Source organism: Podarcis filfolensis (assembly GCF_964270895.1).
Source record: "Podarcis filfolensis genome assembly, chromosome: 1".
NCBI lineage: Eukaryota > Metazoa > Chordata > Lepidosauria > Squamata > Lacertidae > Podarcis > Podarcis filfolensis.
In genome coordinates, this window is record NC_139604.1 from 21,527,549 (window position 1) to 21,550,943 (window position 23,395).

The 23,395-nt window shown below is 42.9% G+C and overlaps 1 protein-coding gene across 4 annotated transcripts in view; it reads right to left on the minus strand.

Annotated features, from left to right (window-relative positions):
* CHN1 (chimerin 1) overlaps positions 1 to 23,395 on the minus strand; it is a 106,818-nt gene that overhangs the window by 47,357 nt on the left and 36,066 nt on the right. For 2 of the 4 annotated variants that reach the window (XM_083631032.1, XM_083631031.1), the window contains 2 exons: positions 22,552 to 22,583; positions 19,280 to 19,393 (listed from right to left, as the gene is read on the minus strand). In XM_083631032.1, coding sequence (XP_083487158.1) covers positions 19,280 to 19,393; positions 22,552 to 22,583 — 146 coding nt within the window. Of the gene's footprint in view, positions 1 to 11,496; positions 11,607 to 19,279; positions 19,394 to 22,551; positions 22,584 to 23,395 lie in introns of those variants that run through there. The other 2 variants (XM_083631030.1, XM_083631033.1) reach the window with 2 other exon arrangements.

Genomic DNA, 23,395 nt, shown 5'->3' on the forward strand with positions numbered 1-23,395 from the left:
TTCAGCTATTCAATCCATACCACAGTGTACCAAAAGCAGTCTTTTTTGCAGTTGTTTTAAGGCACAGAGATTTGGGTTTGGTTTTTTTTTACAATTTTGCAAAACAGTGATATGTCCATTATCACTTCTGAGGACCTCAACTTTTGCAACCCAAATGTTCATAAGGTGAGGTGACTAAAAAAAACAACAAGCAGCAAAATCTAGCCAAGCAGCAAATTCAATAGTTACTGGATATTTCTTCAGTATGTGCTCCTGTTAGTCCCTTACGTTTAAAAAGTGTCTTTATTGCAGAAACAGGTGATCTAAACTACTGTAACATTGTGTGTCAAGGACAGATGATAAGTGCTTGAATGCTGTGAAATTATTTTTGCATGTTAAAGAACTCATTAACGATGACAGAAACACACGTTATCATTTGGGGTTTTTTTTTTGTTTTACTTGAGATGTCCTTGATTTTTCTTTATCCTTTGTCACATTCGCATAATGTATTTCCCCCCAAACATATTAGAAGATCTAATAATGAATAGTTGTAAGTCTGCAACAATTGCTCCTAATTACCAACATATTTCATTGGACTTGAACTCCCGCAGTGGTGGCAAATTATTGGTACAAGTTGTGAACCAATTGTTTTAAATTCCTTTTATAATACTACAAATCCATTGATGGTGCTGGAATTATATGTAGTATAATCTGGGAGACATCATGCAGCGGTGCGCTACAGACCTTACAAGATGCACGCATCTTTTAGAATTGTACATATTGCACATATCAGCACAAGCATGATATATCATAGCAAATTGTGTTCATCTATTTTTCCTTTTCATCATGATTATGGAAAGTCATTTTTTAACACATGCTTCCCGGCTGAGGTCTTATATCACAAATGGGTTTGTGTTTTCTCTGTATGCAGTTATTACATCAGCTTCCACTCATTCTGTTTTTTTCAGTCAGAGGCCCATTGGGATACACAACCAGATGGGTGGGGTATAAATAATAAAATTATTATTATCATTATTACCATTTGCTATTCCACACCAATGGGTTAGGCTTGATGGAATATTACTGTGATGGATTTTATTTGTTTGTTTGTTCCTTGATGTCTCTACTTACTCTGTCTAGGGCAGGCACACGGGTATTTCTGTACTTATGTACCTTTTTTTAAAAATGACTCTTGACAGCAAATGTTGTCATCCTCTAATTGTCATGTTTCTAGAAAACATGTACTTTTTTTGTGAAGGGGACGATGTCCATTTCCAGTTGGTGCCTTAAAAAAGAAAGACAGAAAGAAAGAAAGAGCAGAGATCTTGAACGAGAGTAATGTTTAGCTATATCAAGCTGCAAAAAATGGCAAAAATGTGATAAATTGGTCTTGCACCAGACCTCCATATTATTTATTTGTTGAGGCTGCAATTCCTGTCTCCAAGGTAATCTGCATTTACTGTGTGGAGATCTTGGGAAAACAGCTCCTCCAGACTTGATCATTAAAATCTGGCTGTGCTTTCGGCATGAGACAATAAGCTGAAGTAGGTATACTTGCACCATTTGGGATGTAGAAAAGAAAATGGCTAGATTGTGCTCAGGTGAGGAGAGACAGAAGTAGTGACCAAGGGGTGGTGTGTCCTGTTTTTGCTGTTTTAGGCAAAGCAGGAAGTGCTGCCATGCTGCTGCTGCCGCCACCACCTCTGCCACCAGCATTGGTGAGATTGCGTGTGCTCCACAAAATCTTGCCCCAAATCAGTGTGGAGGCAGCAGGGCCAGCCCTGGAAGGGGGTATTGGTAACTGAGAGTACTAACCAAAACCACATGTGACACACCACCCCAAAATATGGAATTTTTGTGCTAACATGCTTACATGTGGATATATAATGTTGTTGTTGTTGTTGTTGTTGTTTAGTCGTTTAGTTGTGTCCGACTCTTCGTGACCGCATGGACCAGAGCATGCCAGGCACTCCTATCTTCCATTGCCTCCCGCAGTTTGGTCAAACTCATGCTGGTAGCTTCGAGAATACTGTCCAACCATCTCATCCTCTATCGTCCCTTTCTCCTTGTGCCCACCATCTTTCCCAACATCAGGGTCTTTTCCAGGGAGTCTTCTCTTCTCATGAGGTGGCCAAAGTACTGGAGCCTCAGCTTCAGGATCTGTCCTTCCAGTGAGCACTCAGGGCTGATTTCCTTCAGAATGGATAGGTTTGATCTTCTTGCCATCCATGGGACTCTCAAGAGTCTCCTCCAGCACCATAATTCAAAAGCATCAATTCTTCGGCGATCAGCCTTCTTTATGGTCCAGCTCTCACTTCCATACATCACTAGGGTATATAATACGCTCTTTTTATTAACTGGAGTTTCCAAGGGTGGAAAAATCCAGATTAAACGTAACAAAAGTATGGACTGCCATTTTGATGACATCGAATGGACCCCGCATAAAACTTGCATATACCAAACTGCCAAGATTGCATAATAAACTCCCATCTGAAAGTGCCCAGTGTTTTTATTCACTGGCTGTGAGTGCTCAAGTGTCAAAACATTCAAGCGCTGTATACATTAGCTTATCCAAGGAGCCCAGTTGCTTAGGAAGCTTAGCAGTTTGCATATACCTGAAAACTCCCGGAGTGTTCAAAACATGTCAGGGAGATTTGAGCTCCTAAACACTCTCAGATTTGCAAATGACCAAGGGCACAAACCATACAGAAAAGTTTAGTGTGCCACCCACTTCACACATGCAACTGGAAATTAGTTAAGAGCAGATTTCCCATAGCCTTACTTGGAATGGCTAATAATAATTATTATTATTTTATTATTTATACCCCCACCCATTTGGCTGGGTTTCCCAAATTGTTTTATTTTTAGACTGATTGTTTTGATTAAAGGCACTAATCAAAACTGAGAAGCAATTCTGTTCCTGTTGGTGTCACAACAGGGCTTCTTAACCCAGCCAGTGCTGTGAGCCTTCGACATCACTACCTTCCCATTCCAAACTTATCTAGTAGCAGCAGTGACAAGAGGACTCAGTGGGGCTTCTGGCAGGCCCAAAACACTGTTGGAAGCATGCATGGCAATGTCCAGAGCCAATTAGGAACCACAAGAAATCAAATTCCCAGGGGTTTTTTGGTGGTAATTAATTTCCCATGGATCCTGGCAAAGGAGGAAGTCGTATTTATAGACTATGGGTGGTATTCAACTAACATTCGGCTCAGAATAGACTCACTGAAATTAATGAACATGACTAAATTAATTTGTTATTTTCAGTAGCACCACCCTATATGTGGTATTCCCAAATCTGCTCATAAGCACCAAAAGGTTGAGGACCTCTGGTCTAGAAATATGTCATCAGGAAAAGCTAGGAAATTATAAGAAAGGAAGGCACAGTACGTAAGGCACTTAGCAGGGCTGTATTTCAGGCCATTTTGACTCTAACTCGGCTGTTTCCACAGGCTCAGCCCAATTCAGAAAGGCTCTGAGAGGTCTAAATCCCATAAATTTGCACTTCAACCACCAAAATGTTGGCATTTGTCACCCATCACTAGTGAAGAAGTGTGGTAGATTTCTTTCTCCCCAACAGCAGGTTCTTGTGTGTGAACTGATAGTGTGTTATCTATATGTGAACCACCACTTCCACATTTGAGTCATGTATTTTATGTTATAATCTGATTTGGATTGCTATGCTATTTCTAAAATTTGTCTTCGCTTGCTCATTTTCACATAAGTGATTTAGGAAAGGAGCTTTCCATTAGTATTTTTTAAAATACTGTTGAATATTTTAGACAGTCTGGCTCTCCCGTTGATCAAAAAGGTTGACTATTGATTATCTGAATTAATACAGCTATTTCAAATATAATTTTTCTTCCTACACCATCCCCCTGAACTCACAGGGAGAAGGGGAGAGGGAGAGAGAGGGAGAGAGCGAGAAAATAGAAAGTTAAACGAAAATGAAATGGGATTATATGATCAGTTTTCCAATCAAAATCTTAACTGGAAAACAGTCAGTGAAATGTTGTTGTTAGCTTAGAGCTAACAAGAAGTGTTAAACAAGTGTTATGCTGCTAATAAAAATAGGTAGCTTCACCAAATTTATTTACCCCATTAATTCTCTTGACCAGGGTTACATAAACAAAATATGAAGTAGGAGGTTTTAATTACTGCTTCGTGGTATTTGCTCATAAAATTATTTCAGAGTGTGATACCCATAAACTTTTGAATTTGCAGAGAAAGGAAAATAATGTACCAATTAATATTGCTTGTCCGTTCTATATTTTTCTTTAAAACAATACTGAGCAAAACACTGTAAACAAGGGAGATTCCACTTAGTGAGCATGCAAATAATGATAATTATCCACATGCACGTATGCCTATGAAGTGTTAAGTATGATGTAAACAGGAAATCCAGTTTTGTTTCTTCAACTTTCAGTGTGGTTGCTCCTATTTTGTGGATGTCCACTCTCTGTGCTTTCTGAGAAAACCTGAAGATGTTTTTGTTTGAACAAGTTTTTCCGCTGAATGAAAAGGTCTCTGACTTAGGTGTTCATTCTGAGTTATTTGTAAACATATCTAGTAGCTTTCTGGAACTGCTTTTAATAGGATGTTTGCAAATTTGCCTGGGAGACTCATGCAAAAGGCAATAAATCAGCAAAACAACAGCTACTATTCTCCCAAAGAGAACGGCACACACTTTTTCTTTTTCTTTAGCATTTCTGTTTTTTGATTCCCTTTCAAGCCACTGGTATTCTATTCAGTTATGCAATCATTCAAAGCACGAATGAAGTATCAAAGTGCCTTTCCATGGAGTGAGGGAAATATCTGGCACAAAAATCAAAGTCCAGTTATTTAGGTAAAAAACAAACAAAAAACCAGGCCTAGTTCTCATTTATGCTAGTATTAAGTTTCAAATTTATTCACAGAAATATGAACACCATATTGGAAAACTTGCCAAAGGCAATTTCTTTATTTCTCTCTCCACTGATGTCATCCACACATTCAAAATCCTTATTAGGTGTGCAGAGTTAGGGCAGAAAAATGTAATTAAGCTGCTACTGTAAAAACGACTTCCCTGCTATACCAGTTATTTATTTCATCTTTTATTTATTGCATTTATACCCCACCTTTCCTCCCCCGAGAAGGAACATGGTTCTCCCCCTCCTCCTTTAATCAGCACAACCACCCTGTGAGGTAGGTTAGGCTGAGAGGCAGTGACTAGCCCCAGGTCACACAATGAGCTTCATGGCCAAGGGGGGATTTGAACCCTGGCTTCCCAGGTCCTAGTCCAGCACTCTAACCACTGCGCCACACTGGCTGTGCTATTATTAGGGCCATGTTGGGTCAGGTGTCCCAAGTGGTCTGCTGCAAAGGCAAGAGACCAAGTGCATCTGCCAGGTGAGGCCAAATTTCCAGAGTGTTGCATAAATTCCAGAGGGGACAGAGGCAGGTGTGCAGTCAGGGCTGGCAGATGGCCATGCTCGAAAGGGTGGCAGTCCAACGGGAGGCATAGCATAGGAGTCCGTATAGCAAACTCTAGCAGGGAGTTGCTCAGATCCTGGAACCAAGCCTGAAGCCAGTTATGTAAGGTCAAACCCTCCCGTTACCTTCCCAGCTCAGCTGGTCTGGTTGGGCTGATGAGGTGAAAGCATCTCATCTCTGCCCATTTTCTGAGTGGCACTACAGCAGAGTAAACAACAAACCTGAGAGTTGCCCCGACGGCACAAAGGGTGAAATGCTGGGCCTCTTCCCTATTCAGCTTGGCTCCCTGATGTAATATGTGCTGTAGGGAACTGCTTTTGCCAACACGCTTGCGGCAGCAACAGCTTGTTCTCTGCTTCTTAGTTATGCAATTCTTGGTACAGCGGTACCTCTAGTTGCGGACACGATCCGTTCCAGGGTGCCGCTCACACCCTGAAAAGATTGCAACTAGAGTGGCGCTTCTGCGCAAGGGCGAAACCCGGAAGTATAATTCCGGGTTTGTCGTGTTCGCAAGCTGAAAAGACACAACATGAACCTAACGCAACACGAGGTATGACTGTACTTTGGCTGAATTGAGCATATTTACATCTACAGCGAGGGACGCAGGTGGCGCTGTGGGTTAAACCACAGAGCCTAGGACTTGCCGATCAGAAGGTCAGCGGTTTGAATCCCCGCGACAGGGTGAGCTCCTGTTGTTCGGTCCCTGCTCCTGCCAACCTAGCAGTTCGAAAGCACGCCAAAGTGCAAGTAGATAAATAGGTACCACTCCGGCGGGAAGGTAAACGGCGTTTCTGTGCGCTGGTTCGCCAGAAGCGGCTTAGTCATGCTGGCCACATGATCCGGAAGCTGTATGCCAGCTCCCTCGGCCATTAAAGCGAGATGAGTCCCGCAACCCCAGAGTCGGCCACGACTGGACCTAATGGTCAGGCGTCCCTTTACCTTTTACATCTACAGCAAGGTTGTAAAAACCCCAAATTTCACTGGGAAACAATGGAAAACCACAACATTGAGAAAATAGGGGGCATTCAAATAAATAATTTTGTGAACAGAACAACTTCTGCTCTGCAATGGGACTTCCCCCCTCTCTTCCCCCTGGACATACCCTGTGTCATCACGATATCTGTTTCAGGGGATTGGGGGAACTGGGAGATTTGATGGGGGGCATGGGGGGAGGAGGCGAGGAGAATGTTCCAGTGTAGAATGTTCAAATTTTCACCTTAGTGCTACATAGATAGATACAAGTTCAGTTGTGGTTTACAGGCAAGAACAGCATAATCACCCTTATGTGAGTATGGAAAGCATGAAAAAGAAGAATAAAATAGCCAGTTCCCTGTTATCAGATGGCAGTACAGAATGCATTGCTACACATTAAATCCAGTGAGCTCATTCCTGTAAACGCTTATCAAGATTTAACAATGTGCATTGACAGAGTTTCCCTTCGCAATGCTCCCCGTTCTGCACGGGACAAGAATCTCAGCAGGAATTATTTCCTCACTATTAAAATGCATTACACCCTGCCTCTGAGTATCTTGCCAACAATTGCCGAAGATACAAGAGCAGGTGGAAGTCTGTTGCTAACAGAACAGCTAAGGGTAATCTGGGATTTCTGGCCAAGGGAATACAGAACTGATAATAGAGGACAGATTGTTGGAGGAGGCAGTGGCGGCGGCAAGGAGAACGGGAACATAGCAAGAACCATACGGGAAGAAAGAGAGATAACAGTCTGGGGAAGGAAAGAATGGTCCAGGTAATTAATTAACTCTAGGTTATTATGATAAATGCAAGCTAGAGAACCAGCTCCTAGCTGCCTAGAGTAAAAAATGCACTGACAATAAAGGATGAAGGAACATTCCCTTCCTCAAGGCCATTTCACAAATTACACAGCAGCAACCCTGGACTTTGTGCACATTCACATGCAGCCTAACAGGTAGAGCACTGTTCAGGGAAAAGGTTCATCGTTTTTGCACCTTATATTTGTAGGTGTGCACTTAAAAAAGCCCAAACAAAAGCAGCCAGCCAGCAGAACTACCTTTAGGGCATATAGCCTTGTTTCTCTAATATACCAAGTGGCCCCCAATGCTAGGAAATTATTAAGGAACATTGGAAACAAAGAGGGGCAAAACTAAGTTTTTCAGGATCACATCACAGAGCATTGAACAGGAGCTTCTGAAGACTTATGACCTAGCACAGGATTCCCAATACTAGGGGCATTGGCAACTATCATTTTTTGTTTTCGTTCCAGGGCTGCTGCACCCTATGTGATGCCATGGGTTGTTTTTGGTACTCTAGTCTAAATTGGCCAAAGATGAATGAATGCTGGAACAGCCTAGATGGGAAACTGTGGTCCTCCAGATGTTGTCGGACTCAACTCCCATCAACATCAGGCAGTGGGTGATGCGAGTCCTTAGTCTAACAAGATCTGGAGGGCCACAGTTTCCCATCTAGGCTGTTCCAGCTTTCATCTTTGGCCAGTTTAGCAGTTTCCCTGCTGTAAAAAAAGGTAAAGGACCCCTGGACGGTTAAATCCAGTCAAATGGCGACCATGGGGTGTGGTGCTCATCTTGCTTTTAAGGCCTACTGTAGATTATGCCAGAGATGTGCCGTTATGAGACACACTGGCGGGAAGTACAAGAACCTGCTAAAATCATAATCTTGCAAGCTCCTTCCTGCTGAATTGCACATAAAACTTCTTTCTTTAAAATATCTTGTGATGTAGCTTAAAATATGGCCCACTGGAAGTAAAGATGCACATGGTTCTGGACAATGTGAACCACCCTCTTCTCTCAAGGAAGGAACCAAGCGGCACTAGCTTTTTAAGAATTTGGTCCAGTCACCTGAACTCTTAGTTAATCCCTTTAATCTAATCCATCTTTTACTTTATTTTTTTAACAGTTTCATCCTAAAACTCTCAAATTTCTTTTTGAGTCTCTTCACTGTTCGTTCCTATACTATCAACTTTTTCTTTTTTACATTCCTCTTATCACTTCAGAATGCATTGCCAGCGTAGATGCAGATTGTTCAATTTATTGCTTTCTAGTTTCTTGTTTAGGGACGTGGGTGGCGCTGTGGGTTAAACCACAGAGCCTAGGACTTGCCAATCAGAAGGTCGGCGGTTCGAATCCCTGCGACGGGGTGAGCTCCCGTTGCTCGGTCCCTGCTCCTGCCAACCTAGCAGTTCGAAAGCACATCAAAGTGCAAGTAGATAAATAGTTACCGCTCCGGCGGGAAGGTAAACGGCGTTTCCGTGCGCTGCTCTGGTTCGCCAGAAGCGGCTTAGTCATGCTGGCGACATGACCCGGAAGCTGTACGCCGGCTCCCTCGGCCAGTAAAGCGAGATGAGCGCCGCAACCCCAGAGTCGGCCACAACTGGACCTAATGGTCAGGGGTCCCTTTCCCTTTTAGTTTCCTGTTTAATTCACTGAGCATCAATTAAAAAAACACACAAAACATTCCTGGTGCCTACAACCTGCCTGTGGGTTTTCTTGGAAAGAGCACCCTGCATCTCAATGGGGGGAAAGAGACAAAGGATGTTGTTGTCTCCCTACACACAAAATCAGCACGTCTTTGATGCCCTGCTTGGGAACTTGCAGAGGCATCTCACTGGCGACTGTTGGAAACAGAAGGCTAGATTAGCAGAACAAGCACCCCTGCCCTGCTGCCCATACCCACGTCACCACTGGCTGCTGATGCTCGCTGCTCCTGCCTGGGCACACGACGGCCAGACCCCTGGCTCGAAAGCAGGGGGACGAGGGGCTGGGGCGAGATGGGCCCGCTCCCCCCACCCCAGCCCTGTTTCACTCAGGTTGGCCCCACGACCTCTTGGCACATGAGGGGAATGGATTCCCCATGGAATTAACATACCACAACTTCCAAAATACCATTTTTACACGTGGCGTCCTCCCCTTCCTTCATTTCTGTTAGGATTTCATGCCTCGGATGCTGCAGATGACATTGTTGTAAATCACATACCTGCCTGAGACGAGCGTGAGAAACGGAAGACAGTCTTATTTCTTCTGCTGTAATGTACCGTACTTTCACTTTTACTTGTTCTGTTTGTTCTCTCGGAGCTGGAGAGAAAGGACGCCATTGTGCCTTTGTCTGCACATAGTGTGTAAATAAATAGATTAGATCTTCGATGTCTCGCTCTTTTGCTGTGTTTTGCCAGAAGATTAAATGTGCATATACCAGCTGGTATATGTACTCGAGTGCTCTGGAGAAGAAGGGAAATGCCTTTTCCAGTGCTGTGCATACTGGAAGACGCTCAGAGATTTGTGGGCTTGCAGGCACCCCCAGGGCATTTTCCGACAATTTCGCAGAGCCACAGGAGCCTCTGTGGCCTACCTGTCTTAGGAGCTAGGAGACAGAAAGGAAAATAAAAGCAGAGGAAGACGATACAGATAGGAAATGTCCGGGAATCCCAAAGTCTAAACTCACAGACCCTGGCTTATGTCTCGCAGCAGGACTCAGGATACACCCTGGACCTCAACCTTCCTCAGTTCCCTCCCTGTGTCAAATTAAAGATTGTAAGCCCCCTTGGGGGCAGGAACCTCTTTCTCAAGGGTCACACGCAGTGATGGTGCAAAGAAATAACACAAAATAAATCTTGCTATGCTCCTGCCCTGTGCAAGCTGAAGCCCACTAGAGGCCTTTCCCTTAAAACCAAAGCTGGGTACAATACACACCATCCATTTGGGGCTCCTGCAGCATGAAAAGGGGCTATGTCTGCAGAGCTGCAGTGATGACAGGCAGGGGCTTGGACCTTAGAAATGCAGTTGACAGAGAGGGCTCTGTGTGAGGACCTTTCCCCTGCTCTCCTGGAGAGAAAGGAACATATTGCACTTCGTGTTCCCCTCTCTCTCCCTTGGACCCGTGTTGGATGCAGACATGCCTCTTCCACATGTGCCTGGCATTGGTTATGTTAATGTCAGTTTTGTTACAAAAGTTGGGTGTAACAAAACTGACATTTACATAACCAACGCCGGGGGGGTCCAGGCACTCACCCAGGGTCCATGATTCTTGGGAGAACAGAGACACGGCGGAAATGGTCGTAGCTCCAAGAAATATGCTTTATTCTCCTATTGCGACTTTCCATCTGCATGGAGGGAATCCGCATCTGACAGCAGGGTCCTGTCAAGAGGGGCTTGTCCTCCACAGCAGGGCAGCCCTGGAGCCCAAGGCATCTCTCCCTGGCTCTCTGATGGGCCATTAACCCCTTTTGGCATGTTCCTGTCTCTATCCCAGGTGAGACACTGGCTTGGAAAGAAATTGGAGCCTGCACTTTCCCACTGACCTCCAATCTTCCCTTCAATACTTCAAATCCTCAAAATCCTACCATTTATTAATCTCCAGGTTTAGGGGTGTCCCCTGCAAATCCAAAACAGTATTTTGCCTGCATAGTTTTTACTGCTACTGTTGCTGTGAATGAATACATGATAATAAAATAAGGCTTATTTTTAAACTTCTCAGCTTGCTGCCGGATTCTTTCTGAAGTGGTCTTTCTGAAGCGGACTTGCTCCAAACAAGGTTTCGCAGCCTAACTCCTAAGCTTTTGGTTTTGCTGCCATGGAGGGGATTTTAAAACTCTGTTCAGCTCACATTTGTGGGTTATCTGGAGGGATAAATTTCAATTAATGTATACTCTCCTTCCTGTTAAAACCCATTCAACACAGGGGTAAGATCCTGAAACTTTGGGAAATTCTCTTTAAAAAGATCTAGAACGTGTTTAGGATTGATGAGTGTGTATGTTGCCATTTTAATGGAATGACCCCGTGATTTCAAGGTGTGATGTGAATGCAGCCTTAGAGTAAAGAGAACAGAGGCATGGAAAGACCATATGGTTCAACCTTGTAAGCAGCCAGATATTCACAACAGAAAATATAATCTGGGGACTACAGCTGAGGACCTGCCAAGCTTTCAAAATCTGTGGACAAGTCAAGCCAGGTAGCCAAGCCACATGCACCAGTGATGGGTGACAATAACAATAACAACAATAATAATAAAAATTCTATGCCACTCATCTCCTCTGGGCCTTGGAGCTGCTCCTACCTTCAGAGTTCCTTCTCATGGTCACTGATGGGCACACTTGATCCTGCTACTGGACTACTGATCCTGAAGAGCTGCCCAGCCCAGCTTCATGTCCCCCACCAGGTGCCCCCCTTCTAGAACCCACCACTCTCAACCGACTCTCAACAGCCTCCCCCCGCCCCAACATTCACTCTCCCTTTCTAAGCCTCCTCCAACCTTCCGTCTCCACCAGAATTCCACTCCATCTCTTTCCCCCCTCCCTCCCTGCTTGACATTCACTTGGGAATTCTAATAGAATCACCTTAATTACCCTATTGCAAAAAGAGAGGAAGAGGTTACACATGGGAAAGGTCCGGGAATCCCAAAGTCTAAACTCACAGACCCTGGCTTATGTCTCGCAGCAGGACTCAGGATACACCCTGGACTTCCTCTGTTTCCCTCCCTGTGTCAAATTAAAGAGTGTAATCTCCTTGGGGCAGGATTAGACAGACCTTCTTAGTCTGATCCATCAAGGCAGTTTACATAGGTATGCGTATGTTGCACGTGCTCCAAACACTGAATTCCACACCATCCCATTCTAATAGGGTGTTTGCTGTAGAATAAGTTTGAACCTGATAATGTGAGCAAGCCTGACTCTTCTGTTTTCATAGCTCACGTAAGCAAGGAATTTTCCATGGATACTATTGCAGCGCTAAGGCCTAAAAGGATTATCAGTAATCACCTGACGTACAAATCCAAAAGCTGTTACAGCTAGGCTATGTGGTAGCTGCATTAGAAAATATAGATAGATAGATAGATCCCTAGCAGCTTATGATCTCTTCTTCCTTTGGTATCCAATCCACAGGACCCACACATCATCACCATTTGTCCTCCACAACCACCATAGCATGCAGCAGGCATAGGCAAACTCAGCCCTCTGCCTGGTGTGCAGGAACTCCTGTTCTCGGAACCAGCTTTTCCTCCACATCCTTATCCTCCTTCCTTCAACCCTATGCCTCTTTTTTCTTTTCCAGTCGTCTTTTCCTTCACTTGCTACTTAGCTAGTCTGTAGTTCTTTGTCTTTCAGGGTGTTCACCTCCTGGGCTCAGATTTCAACCTCAAGTCTTAGTAGCATTTCTGACTCTTGCACCATGCTTGCCATAGCTCTTACCAACTTGAATAAAATACTGGGGGGGGGGGGGGAATGTAAGCCCCACCTTGCGTAACCAATCACATGCATACCATTTGAATGGCAGTCCCCATTAACTTTGGGGTGTGGGCAAAGCCCCTTAAATGTTTTATTGGGATGGCCAAAGGGACCTTGGACCCTAGGAGTTGGATCTGATGGCACATAGTCCATATTGTTTCTAGCCTATTGTTTCTCCCACTGTTCAGCTGACAGCTCCTATTTCACCAGTGACTCCACCGTTTGCAACTACCCCATGTCACACGGGGTTCTCAGCTGACAGGAAGCTCCTGGAATGGAAATGAATCCCAATGAAAGCTCTCTCCTAATCTCTCTCCAGGCAAATTTGACCTTCGTTACACCCCGTCTATCCAAATGTGTTTAAAATTGCTCCGAAGTTTTCAAGTTAAGTTCCGAGTCAAATTAGTTATGCCATTTCATGTTGCAGGCGCCTTATTTCTAACTGCCCCCCCCCCCGTATTTCTGATAATGCAACAATAGGGTTTGCAGGAAAGGAAACTATGGCAACCAGCTAAACATCATGTAGCAACAGCAGCAGCAGCAGCTATCATCTCAAAGGAACAGAGTGTGTTCCTACACTTCCAACGCCTACCGCCGGTACAATTCCTCCTTGCTTTCCTTATTATCTTTGTCCTAATTAAACAAGGTTCTCACTACCAAACTGACACGGGGGACGATGTCTTATTATTGTCATCATCTGTTATAGGTCTTGCCGTTAAGCAGGTCCTACTGTTTGTTTAGCTGACTTTAAAGGTAGCTTTTAACACCTTCTGGAATTAATTAGGAATTTCCTGTTCCTTTCAGCTGTGAGGAATTTCTAATTCACACTGCAATGTATTCTATTACCCTTATATCCCCTCACCTGCGATCTGGATAAAAAAGCAATAATCTGTTCTGGCCAGAGTCCCCACCCTATGCCTCTTTGATAAACTTTGCTGCTTCTGGATGCAGAGAACTAAGAACAGTGCTCTTAAACTAATATTAATAAACAGTTTGCATTAATTTCAACGCATCTCCCAATTTCTATTCTCTTTGACAAAAATCCACACTCCTCAGTTCCATGGGCATTCACTTCGAAGCCAATAATCCAGTCTATTAAACACTGGATTGAGACTAATGAGCCACAGAGCAAATGCCATCAACACAACAGACTGCAGCAGAATCCTACCACAGTTGTCCACCCATGCCAGTAACGGCTGCTTCCTGAAATACAACCTTGAGCTTATTATTTTGCTTCTAACTGCAAGGGGGAAAAGCAAAAGGCAAATTTTCTGCCTTGACTGGTTTCAGCTGACCACTGTACCCTTCTGATCTAGCTCAATGACGATGCCAAGAATCCACTTGGCTTAAATATAAAACAACAATCTATCAAGCCAACCATATATCAAAGCAATGCCATACCAGTAACTAAATGCCAGCTCTCAAAAGAAATAGCATATGGCATTTCAAGTATATATGTGTAAGCTTTGGCTTCTGAAGAAAATCCATAACTGTTGGTCAGCCACTGGGAATAGTGTGAACACTTCATGTACAGACTAAGCACAGATACAGTATTGACGGACTTGCAATGACATATAAGAGGATGAGGCAGCGACTGGTGTGCACATGGCCCAAGCCACCATAGGCTTTATAGACTTTACTTGTTTGCCTTGCCTCTTCGCAATGCACAACAATAAACGTCGCTTCTGGCATACAGACAACAATGCTCCAATTTAATGTTTTTTGGGGGGAAATGTAAAAGCACACTATTCATGTATGAACTAAAAATGCAAAAACACCTCTGCAACACACAGCCATGAAAGAAAGAACAGGAATATAAACCATATACCACCCTGTTAGGCCTGAAATCCGCAGTAGTTGATGCAAACTTCAGGGAGTTTTGGAGCATGTGTGCTTTATTCCCACCAGGAACTGAATCTTTCGAACAGTCAGGCTGGGGAAGCGCCACACGCAGCAGCATAATATATCCTGAGGTTATGAAAAGGTATAAATGCTTGCATCCAGGTTTGACACAGCTTTCTTATCTTACGAGATGAATCACCCACAAGGAGTGCTTTTCTTGGTTGCCATGGCATTTTAGACTTCAAACTGCTAACCTAAAAGGCCACTACTAGCACCCAAAATTTATGAGCGGCTGTTGCATTCATGCCCTCCCCAGAGATACACTTTAGCGCATACTATTCTCCATTCCACTCTGGGTCAAGTTGATGGTCTCCTTCATCTAGTTTCCAACCATGGAAATAGAGGAAACAAGACAGGGAAAAGTTAGGAACCCTGAAAGACCACAAAAGGGAAAGCACTGTAGAATTCCTTCCTAGTCACACGTGTTAAGAGACTGTGTGAACATCACATATTATTTATTTAGCAGAGTTCCAGCCCACTCTTCATTAAAAATAATCTCAGAATAGGCTCCGATATAACAAACACAATAAAGCATTAAGTTATATAAGGCAAATAGAACACTAACACCAGTATTATACAGATAACCCCCCAGCAACACCAAAATATCACCCAACATCTTTCTTTGAATATATATATTCACTGGCCACTGTAGCTGTCTATAACATGTGCTATAAAACAGACAAACCTAACGAGTTAACACACAATAAAAAGACTGCATTGACAGGTCCAGAGGCTTTAGTAAATGTTCCATGCAAACTCCAAACAAAATTAGAAAAAAATATTTTAATGGCTCAGATGTATGCAGGATTAAGGTATGATCAAGGCCACTGAAAATCAACTGATTTACAACACATCTAACTGCACAGGGTGAGTTGTAAGAAAACGAGACCTTGATGCACCGTGGAAGGAAAATATTAACATCTACAAAAGCTATTATGTAACAAACTGACAGAGAAGGTCTAGTGAGAGTCAAAGACAACCTTCCAGTTGCTAAGTTACTCATAACTGATTCACATATGCTTTGAGGGGGGAAAACAAGGGCACCAAAAACTTTATAAATCTTACTTTCAGAAATCATGTTTTAAAAATGATAGGAAGAGGAGGTACCCCAAATACTTTACGGTTCAGCTTTTTTGCATGCCCTCATTATTTTTTACCACATAGATTAACTGTCAGTTTATGATTCTGGTTTTTACATACAGCGGTACCTCAGGTTAAGTACTTAATTCGTTCCGGAGGTCCGTACTTAACCTGAAACTGTTCTTAACTTGAAGCACCACTTTAGCTAATGGGGCCTCCTGCTGCCGCCGCACCGCCAGAGCCCGATTTCTGTTCTCATCCTGAAGCAAAGTTCTTAACCTGAAGCACTATTTCTGGGTTAGCGGAGTCTGTAACCTGAAGCGTATGTAACCTGAGGTACCACTGTAATATGTGCAGCTTATAAGGAAATAATTAATCAGTGATCTAGTACACCAAGCATGAAAAAAGGGTAGTTAACACTCCCATAATCCATACCTATCCTGTCATTTCTTATGAAATGCTGCATTTGGTTTTTCCCCTCTTCGAACCAGGTTTGATCCGGATTGAGAAAAAGAGTGCCCTTTCAAGTCGGTTATGTGTGCACAGTCTAAGTGAAGCACATTTGCTGGAACAGGCTGTTGCTGATGCCTGCTCACAACACAATAGCCAGTTTATACAGGGCTTCAAATGATTGAAATGAGTCAAAAGCTTGGTACTGAGGCCTGTGACTCATTTATTCTGTAACGGTGTGGTAACCTTGCTGAGAAAGGTTCTCCATCTGTCAACAAAGACCTTGTTGAGAAACTCCAGAACAATTTCTACCGTCGCCATGTACTTGCCTAGAAAGGTAAGAGATCTATTTGCCTTATTTTCTTCAAGGTTACATTTGTCAGTCAACATTTAAAAAGTACACCATACCAGAATGAGCCCAACTTCTGGTAAATATCAATAAAATCCACTGATCTTGCTGGAAGCAAAGATCAGAAATAACCACAACAGTGGTTTTTAAACTTCCAACTCTTAGTGAGCCCTTTCCACATGAACTTGCCTGCTGAAGAATTCCATGCGCTCTTAAAAGTTGCTTCACACAGTAGTGGACAGCTATGACATCAAGTGATGACATGCCTATATGAATGGATCATCATAGACCTTTCTGGGACCTCAGATGCAAGGCTTTCCAACAGAATCAGTTCATACAGTCAGCATCATTAGGCAAAGCCTTCCTCTAATGGTGCGCTGTAGATGTCTGGTAATCCAAAACTTTAGAAGTGCACCGGAGCAGTAACCCTGCAGATGTTGTTGGATGCCAAATTCCATCAGCTCAGTGTGCATGATGTGCTACAGAATGCAGAATGAGAGTGCCTCTTCCCAGATGGTTTATACACAACACTGGAAGACCACCCTGATTATGTCTTATTTGTTCACGCAGAGGTTGAAACCATTTACGTACTGCAATGCACAGAAACTCTTCCCCAGTGTTTAATAAGCTCTCCCCACATGGATCACAATCTTGACACATGGCCAGAATGTCTCTGACTGATACACTCCTTGATTTGCTAGTAACTTCATGGAGAGGACAACGCGTCAGTTAAAACTGGCACAAAGGCTGGATAAACCAGGGAGCCCAGCCAAACCCGAGAGGCTTCTGCTCAGGGAAATACAGCTAAGCCCAATAGAAAACGTGACAGTTGCCTTGAACCCAACCATGCACCAAATCCCGAAATCCTCAACCTCAGAAAGACAGTAAGAAGAAAAATGAACTATGAACAGGATCCAGAACAATTACCGAAATCCATTTGTGCAGAACACGTCGTCTATTGTACTAGTCTATGTTAGCTGTATTCATGTGTCTGCAGTTGTGTCTCCGGCTGCAGAGATTGGGAGGACAGAAACAGTAGTTTCTATGCGTCAGAAAGAATGTTGTATAACACCAGGCACAGCCAGCATGGTGGCCAGCAGACGTTGAATTCCAGCTCCCATCAGCCCCAGCCAGTATGGCCAACAGTCAGGGATACTGGGAATTGTAGTCCAACAGTATCTGGAGGGCACCACGATGGCGACCTCTGCATTAGACAACCAAATTAGCCTTGTTTTTTCAAGGGCAGAATACGTACATGAAAGGTTGAGGCAATTTAGTGTAAGGAAGTTCACATTACTGGGTTTTGACAAGTTCGAAAATTTGGTTGAGGATCATTTAAGATGGCAGTTCTGTCAGCAAGCAATGGTTTCATCACAGCAAGTTTCAAGTTGTGGGGGTGGGAGTGATGACAAAGATGATTTATTCATAACAGAAGACTATACAAGCCAAAAGCGTACAACAGCTAGACTGGTGAACAAGTTGGATAAAGTTGGTTTCTGGCTTCAAATTTTCAAAAATTAGACCAGTTCAGAGGTGTGCGGTGAAATTTTTCATATGGAAAAACAGTGTCATTGCAATGTCCTGTCACTGCACACATGCAGCATCGTGCCTACCTCCCTAAGCCTGGCATAAGCTTCCCGGGCTTTGGGAAGGAGGTGCCAAGCTTTGATACTTCAATACTCTAATTTACCAGGAACATTGAAGAGACTAGCCTAGTCCCCCTAGTCCACTGACCACAGTGGACCAGTTATAAAGATGGCACTATCTATTCTATAATTGGTTGATGCTTAACTATATCTTTTAATGCACACTGACTTTTGTATAGATAAAACCAGTCCTCATTTGCCTCTCACTCGTCTGCATTACAGCTGAATAAAACCATAAACTTAATGGGAAGGCTTCTCCCTTGGGAACCTGAACAAGAGTCAGTGTGTGTTCTCCAGGGGTCAGCAAACTTTTTCAGCCACTGTCCTTCAGACCTTGTGGGGGGCCGGACTATATTTTGAAAAAAAAAATATGAACGAATTCCTATGCCCCACAAATAACCCAGAGATGCATTTTAAATAAAAGGACACATTCTACTCATGTAAAAACACGCTAAATCCGTGAGCCAGATTTAGAAGGCGATTGGGCCAGCTCCGGCTCCCAGACCTTAGTTTGCCTACCCATGTCCCATACTATCTTGTATCTGCTGGTGGTGTTGGCAGTGAGAGTGACGTAAACTCCTGCACTTCTAGCTTAGTGCTGCAGCATCAAATGGAAAGTGCTATTAAGTTGTTCCATAGACATGCAAGATGGACATGATTTTGTCTAGATATTAAGACTGTATCAAAAAGCCACTGAAAGGCTCTCATACATTGAGAGATGACCCTGATGGACTGAACAGCCTATTTGTTATTCTTCTCTTTAAAAATAACAACCACTACAAATGTGCTTTTTAAAAACCATCACCTACACACACTGTGATCTGCAGAATAATGCAAGAGGGGTGGTGTTAAGAAACCCCCCTGCTTACAATTCAAGCAGCTTTCAATTAAAACTTTTGGTAGAGCGAGGGAGATAGCAGGAGAGGACAAGTATCGAAAGTAGAACAGGGAGAGAGGTAAAGTGAGAAGATTTAAAATAAGCATTTCTAAGTTTACAATGCCCCAATATTTCAATTGCCTGTTAAGTTAAAGGACTTTGAAGGTAGAACTAGGCCACAAAAATATAATTCAGTTAAACCTTTATTTCAAGAAGATTCATAAATAAAAATGGAAAAGAGCTAATCCTAATATTCCCCTCAAGAGTATTCATAAATATTCTAATAGCCTCAAAATGAAATATTAATTACCAACCTCAAAGCCAAAGTGTACGTTCCAGGTTGCCGTTGGCTTTCGCGAATAAGATAACTTCCCTCTGCTACGCTCAATAATTGATCTGCTTCTTCTCTCGATATCCTCCCATGGAACCTGAAAAACAAAGCCCATCTTCATCAGCACAATAAAAGAGTTGTTTCGAGAGAAACCCTCACCAGAAAAACACAAGCCCTCAGCGCTTTTTCATTTTAAAATACAAAAATAGCATCCTTCCTTTACTTTCAAGAAACACGCAGCACACTCAAAGTCAGCCCTGAATACAGTTATGTTAATTTCTCTACTTAGCATGCAGCTGGCTCGATCATTTTCAGCTGGTAGTTCTTAGTTATCAACTTCTTTTTTTATATATAAATAAAGCCTAGGGACACTGCCACCCTATAGGCCAAGTAAATTCTGTTCATAAGGAGCACTTATCAGCTTGATTTACAGAGAGGTGTAAATCTTATCTTACATAGCTTCTCATTTGACATTAAGGTTGCATATCCTTCTGAACAATGAGCCAGACTGACAGCATGCCAAGACCCTAAGGACAGATCTTAAATTCGAATAATCATCTCTGTATACATAATTTACATACATTTCCCCCAGTCATCGGCACAACCCATCTCTCCCTCCAATGTATTTGCTTTCTGTCTATTGACCCAATGGAAACACCTCTACTATAATGTACCATTATTGTCATGGCAAGTTTGTTTTCCTAAACACACACATCACAGTGAAAGTCACCCTGGAAAGCATCAATTCAGCGAATGCTGTATGTGGCAAATGTCAATAGTCACATTTGAACACTGACAATCCTAGATGAATATTATGAACATCCAAAATTTCAGAGGCACACCCAGTGAACGCTGACAGTTCCCTCAATGAGATCGTCAGTGTTCACTCGTGTATTTCTGGCAAGTAGGAGCATAAGGCAGAGTGTGCTGACCATCACAAAATCTGTCTGGGATGTGAATGTTGACATCCAACAGTGTACATACTGCAATGAACTACGGTGTAGAAAGAGACAATGCTGTTATTTTACTGAGATCTGCTTTCCTCCTCAGATACTGCACAAAAGTACACCACTACAGTGGTACCTTGGTTCTCAAACGCCTTGGTTATCAAACACCTTGGTTCCCAAACACCGAAAACCTGGAAGTAAGTGTTCCGGTTTTCAAAGGTTTTTCAGAAGCCGAACGTCTGATGCAGCTGTCGGCTATTGTTTCTGGGGCACCTGCACCAATCAGAAGCCACGCCTTGGTTTTCAAACATTTTCAAACGGATTTCCTGAACGGATTAAGTTTGAGAACCAAGGTACCACTGTAAAAGCCATATAAGAAATGACAATGAAATTCTGTAAGAGAAAATGTCTTTAACGAAAAGCATTGTACATACAAAGGGCAAAAATATAAAGAATGGGAAGTTTAGTATAGCTAGGCCCTGATCCAAACTTTTCCTCTGCCATAACGCTCTGCAGGTGATATTTAGCTATGTCACTAGCACACCTTCTGATATACTATTTCCCATGCACAAGAAGTCTACTTTGGGAGTCCCAACTGAAGTAGTACAACAACAACAACAACAACAATTTATACCTCACCCATCTGGCTGGGTTTCCCTAGCCACTTTGGGCGGCTTCCAACAAAAGATTAAAAATACATTAAAACATCAGACATTAAAAACTTCCCTAAACAGGGCTGCCTTCAGATGTCTTCTAAACATCAGATACAGTGGTACCTCGGGTTACATACGCTTCAGGTTACAGACTCCGCGAACCCAGAAATAGTACCTCAGGTTAAGAACTTTGCTTCAGGATGAGAACAGAAATCGTGCTCCGGTGACGCGGCAGCAGCGGGAGGCCCCATTAGCTAAAGTGGTGCTTCAGGTTAAGAACAGTTTCAGGTTAAGAACGGAGCTCTGGAATGAATTAAGTACTTAACCCGAGGTACCACTGTAGTTGTTTATTTCTTTGACATCTGATGGGAGGGCATTCCACAAGGCGGGTGCCACTACCGAGAAGGCCCTTTACCTGGTTCCCTATAACTTTGCTTATTGCAGTGAGGGAACCGCCAGAAGGCCCTCAGAGGAGGCCCTCAGTGTCCGGGGTGAACGATGGGGGTGGAGATGCTCCTTCAGGTATACTAGGCCGAGGCCGTTTAGGGCTTTAAAGGTCAGCACCAATACTTTGAATTGTGCTCAGAAACATACTGGGAGCCAATGCAGGTCTTTCAAGACCGGTGTTATGTGGTCTCGGCAGCTGCTCCCAGTCACCAGTATGTAGCCTCCTACTTGCACAAGCTGATCTATAACCTGAAGAAAATCTTTCCAGCTTGATTTTACTAGTTGTACAAACTCGCCCTAAGTTGCTGACATTATAGCTCCATAGCTTTGAATTCCATGTTACTTGGCTTTGTTGACAACTCAAATGATCTTCACTTGCAAATTTACAAGTCCAACAAGAATGTTGAAGTCCATTAATTCACTTTGGCAACTTTAAACTGCTCTGAAGATACTTTATTTCCAGCCACGGAACTGTAAATTACTTCAATATAAAGGCGTCGAGATGAACACCAAATGGATGGTTGTGAACCCATGAATTCCAAGAGGAACAAACTATAAATTTTGAGTTAACAAACAAAAATACCCCTGAACAAAATGTGTGAATGAAATAAAAGGTGACTGAAGATTTTTCAACTGCTGAAAAATACATATATCAAAATTCTCCTATGATGTGATTGCTTGTAATCTACTTCCCAATTTCATTGTATGGGGAAAGATGAAAATTGGCTATAAATTTCCATAGCCACTCTAAAAAAAAGAAGAAGAAGAAAGACAGACGAGGGCTCTAGTGTGATTTTGCTCCCCACCCTCCTTAAATAAAAGGAAAAAAGAAAAATAACTCACACATTTTATTTTATTGCCAACAATTCTGCCAAATGGAAGCAGGAATATGAAGTAAAGCACTTTGAAATACAAAACTGCTAGCCTGTCGTCAGATTTGCAGAGAAATCTGACCTGACTACTGAAGACGTGCATGTCAACATTTCCTTATGTGACCTATTCATGGTCGAGTAAAACTGCCTATGTTGTTGAAACCACCAGTGAATTGCAAAATAATCTCATCTCTGTATCCTCGAAGACAAATTGAGATGTTTTACGAACCCATTGAGAACATGCAGAGTAGCCATTGGGCAAAGTTTTGGTATTTTTGCTCTATTAGACCGCCCTGAGCTTAAGGCAAAAAATTCAGAGCACGCTGCATTACTTACTCTCGTCCATAGTACTTCGGTCTGTTCTCTACCTATTGAAAAAGAAAAAAAGTAACATCATTTTACCAGAACAATACAGAATACGTAAACAGTTCGTGTTCTCCCTTAATGCACGGTTTATCCTGTAATTAACTGAACAACAGCTAATAGACAAAAGACACAAATACTGTTTATCATTTCTAGATCTTTTTTGCTTACCTAGAACAGGGTTTCCCAAACTTGGGTGTCCAGTTGTTTTTTTGAACTACAATTCCCATCATCCCTGACCACTGGTCCTGCTAGCTAGGGATGATGGGAGTTGTAGTCCAACCACAGCTAGAGACCCAAGTTTGGGAAAGGTGTGGCTTGCTGGTAGAAATGGCAAAATTTCACATATGCAGCTGATTTCCACATGAAATAAGTTGTGAAGTGGCCCTTTTAATAAGCTAAGAGATTTTCATGACTAAATGTTGTGGTATCCAACTTAAAATGTATGTTCCAGGTCAGGGTTCCCCAAACTTGGGTCTCTAGCTGTGGTTGGACTACAACTCCCATCATCCCTAGCTAGCAGAACCAGTGGTCAGGGATGGTGGGAATTGTAGTTCAAAAAAACAACTGGACACCCAAGTTTGGAGACCACAGCTGAATACAGTGGTACCTCTGGTTACGTACTTAATTCGTTCTGGAGGTCAGTTCTTAACCTGAAATTGTTCTTAACCTGAAGCACCACTTTAGCTAATGGGGCCTCCCGCTGCTGCCGCGCGATTTCTGTTCTCATCCTGAAGCAAAGTTCTTAACCCGAGGTATTATTTCTGGATTAGCAGAGTCTGTAACCTGAAGCGTATGTAACCTGAAGCGTATGTAA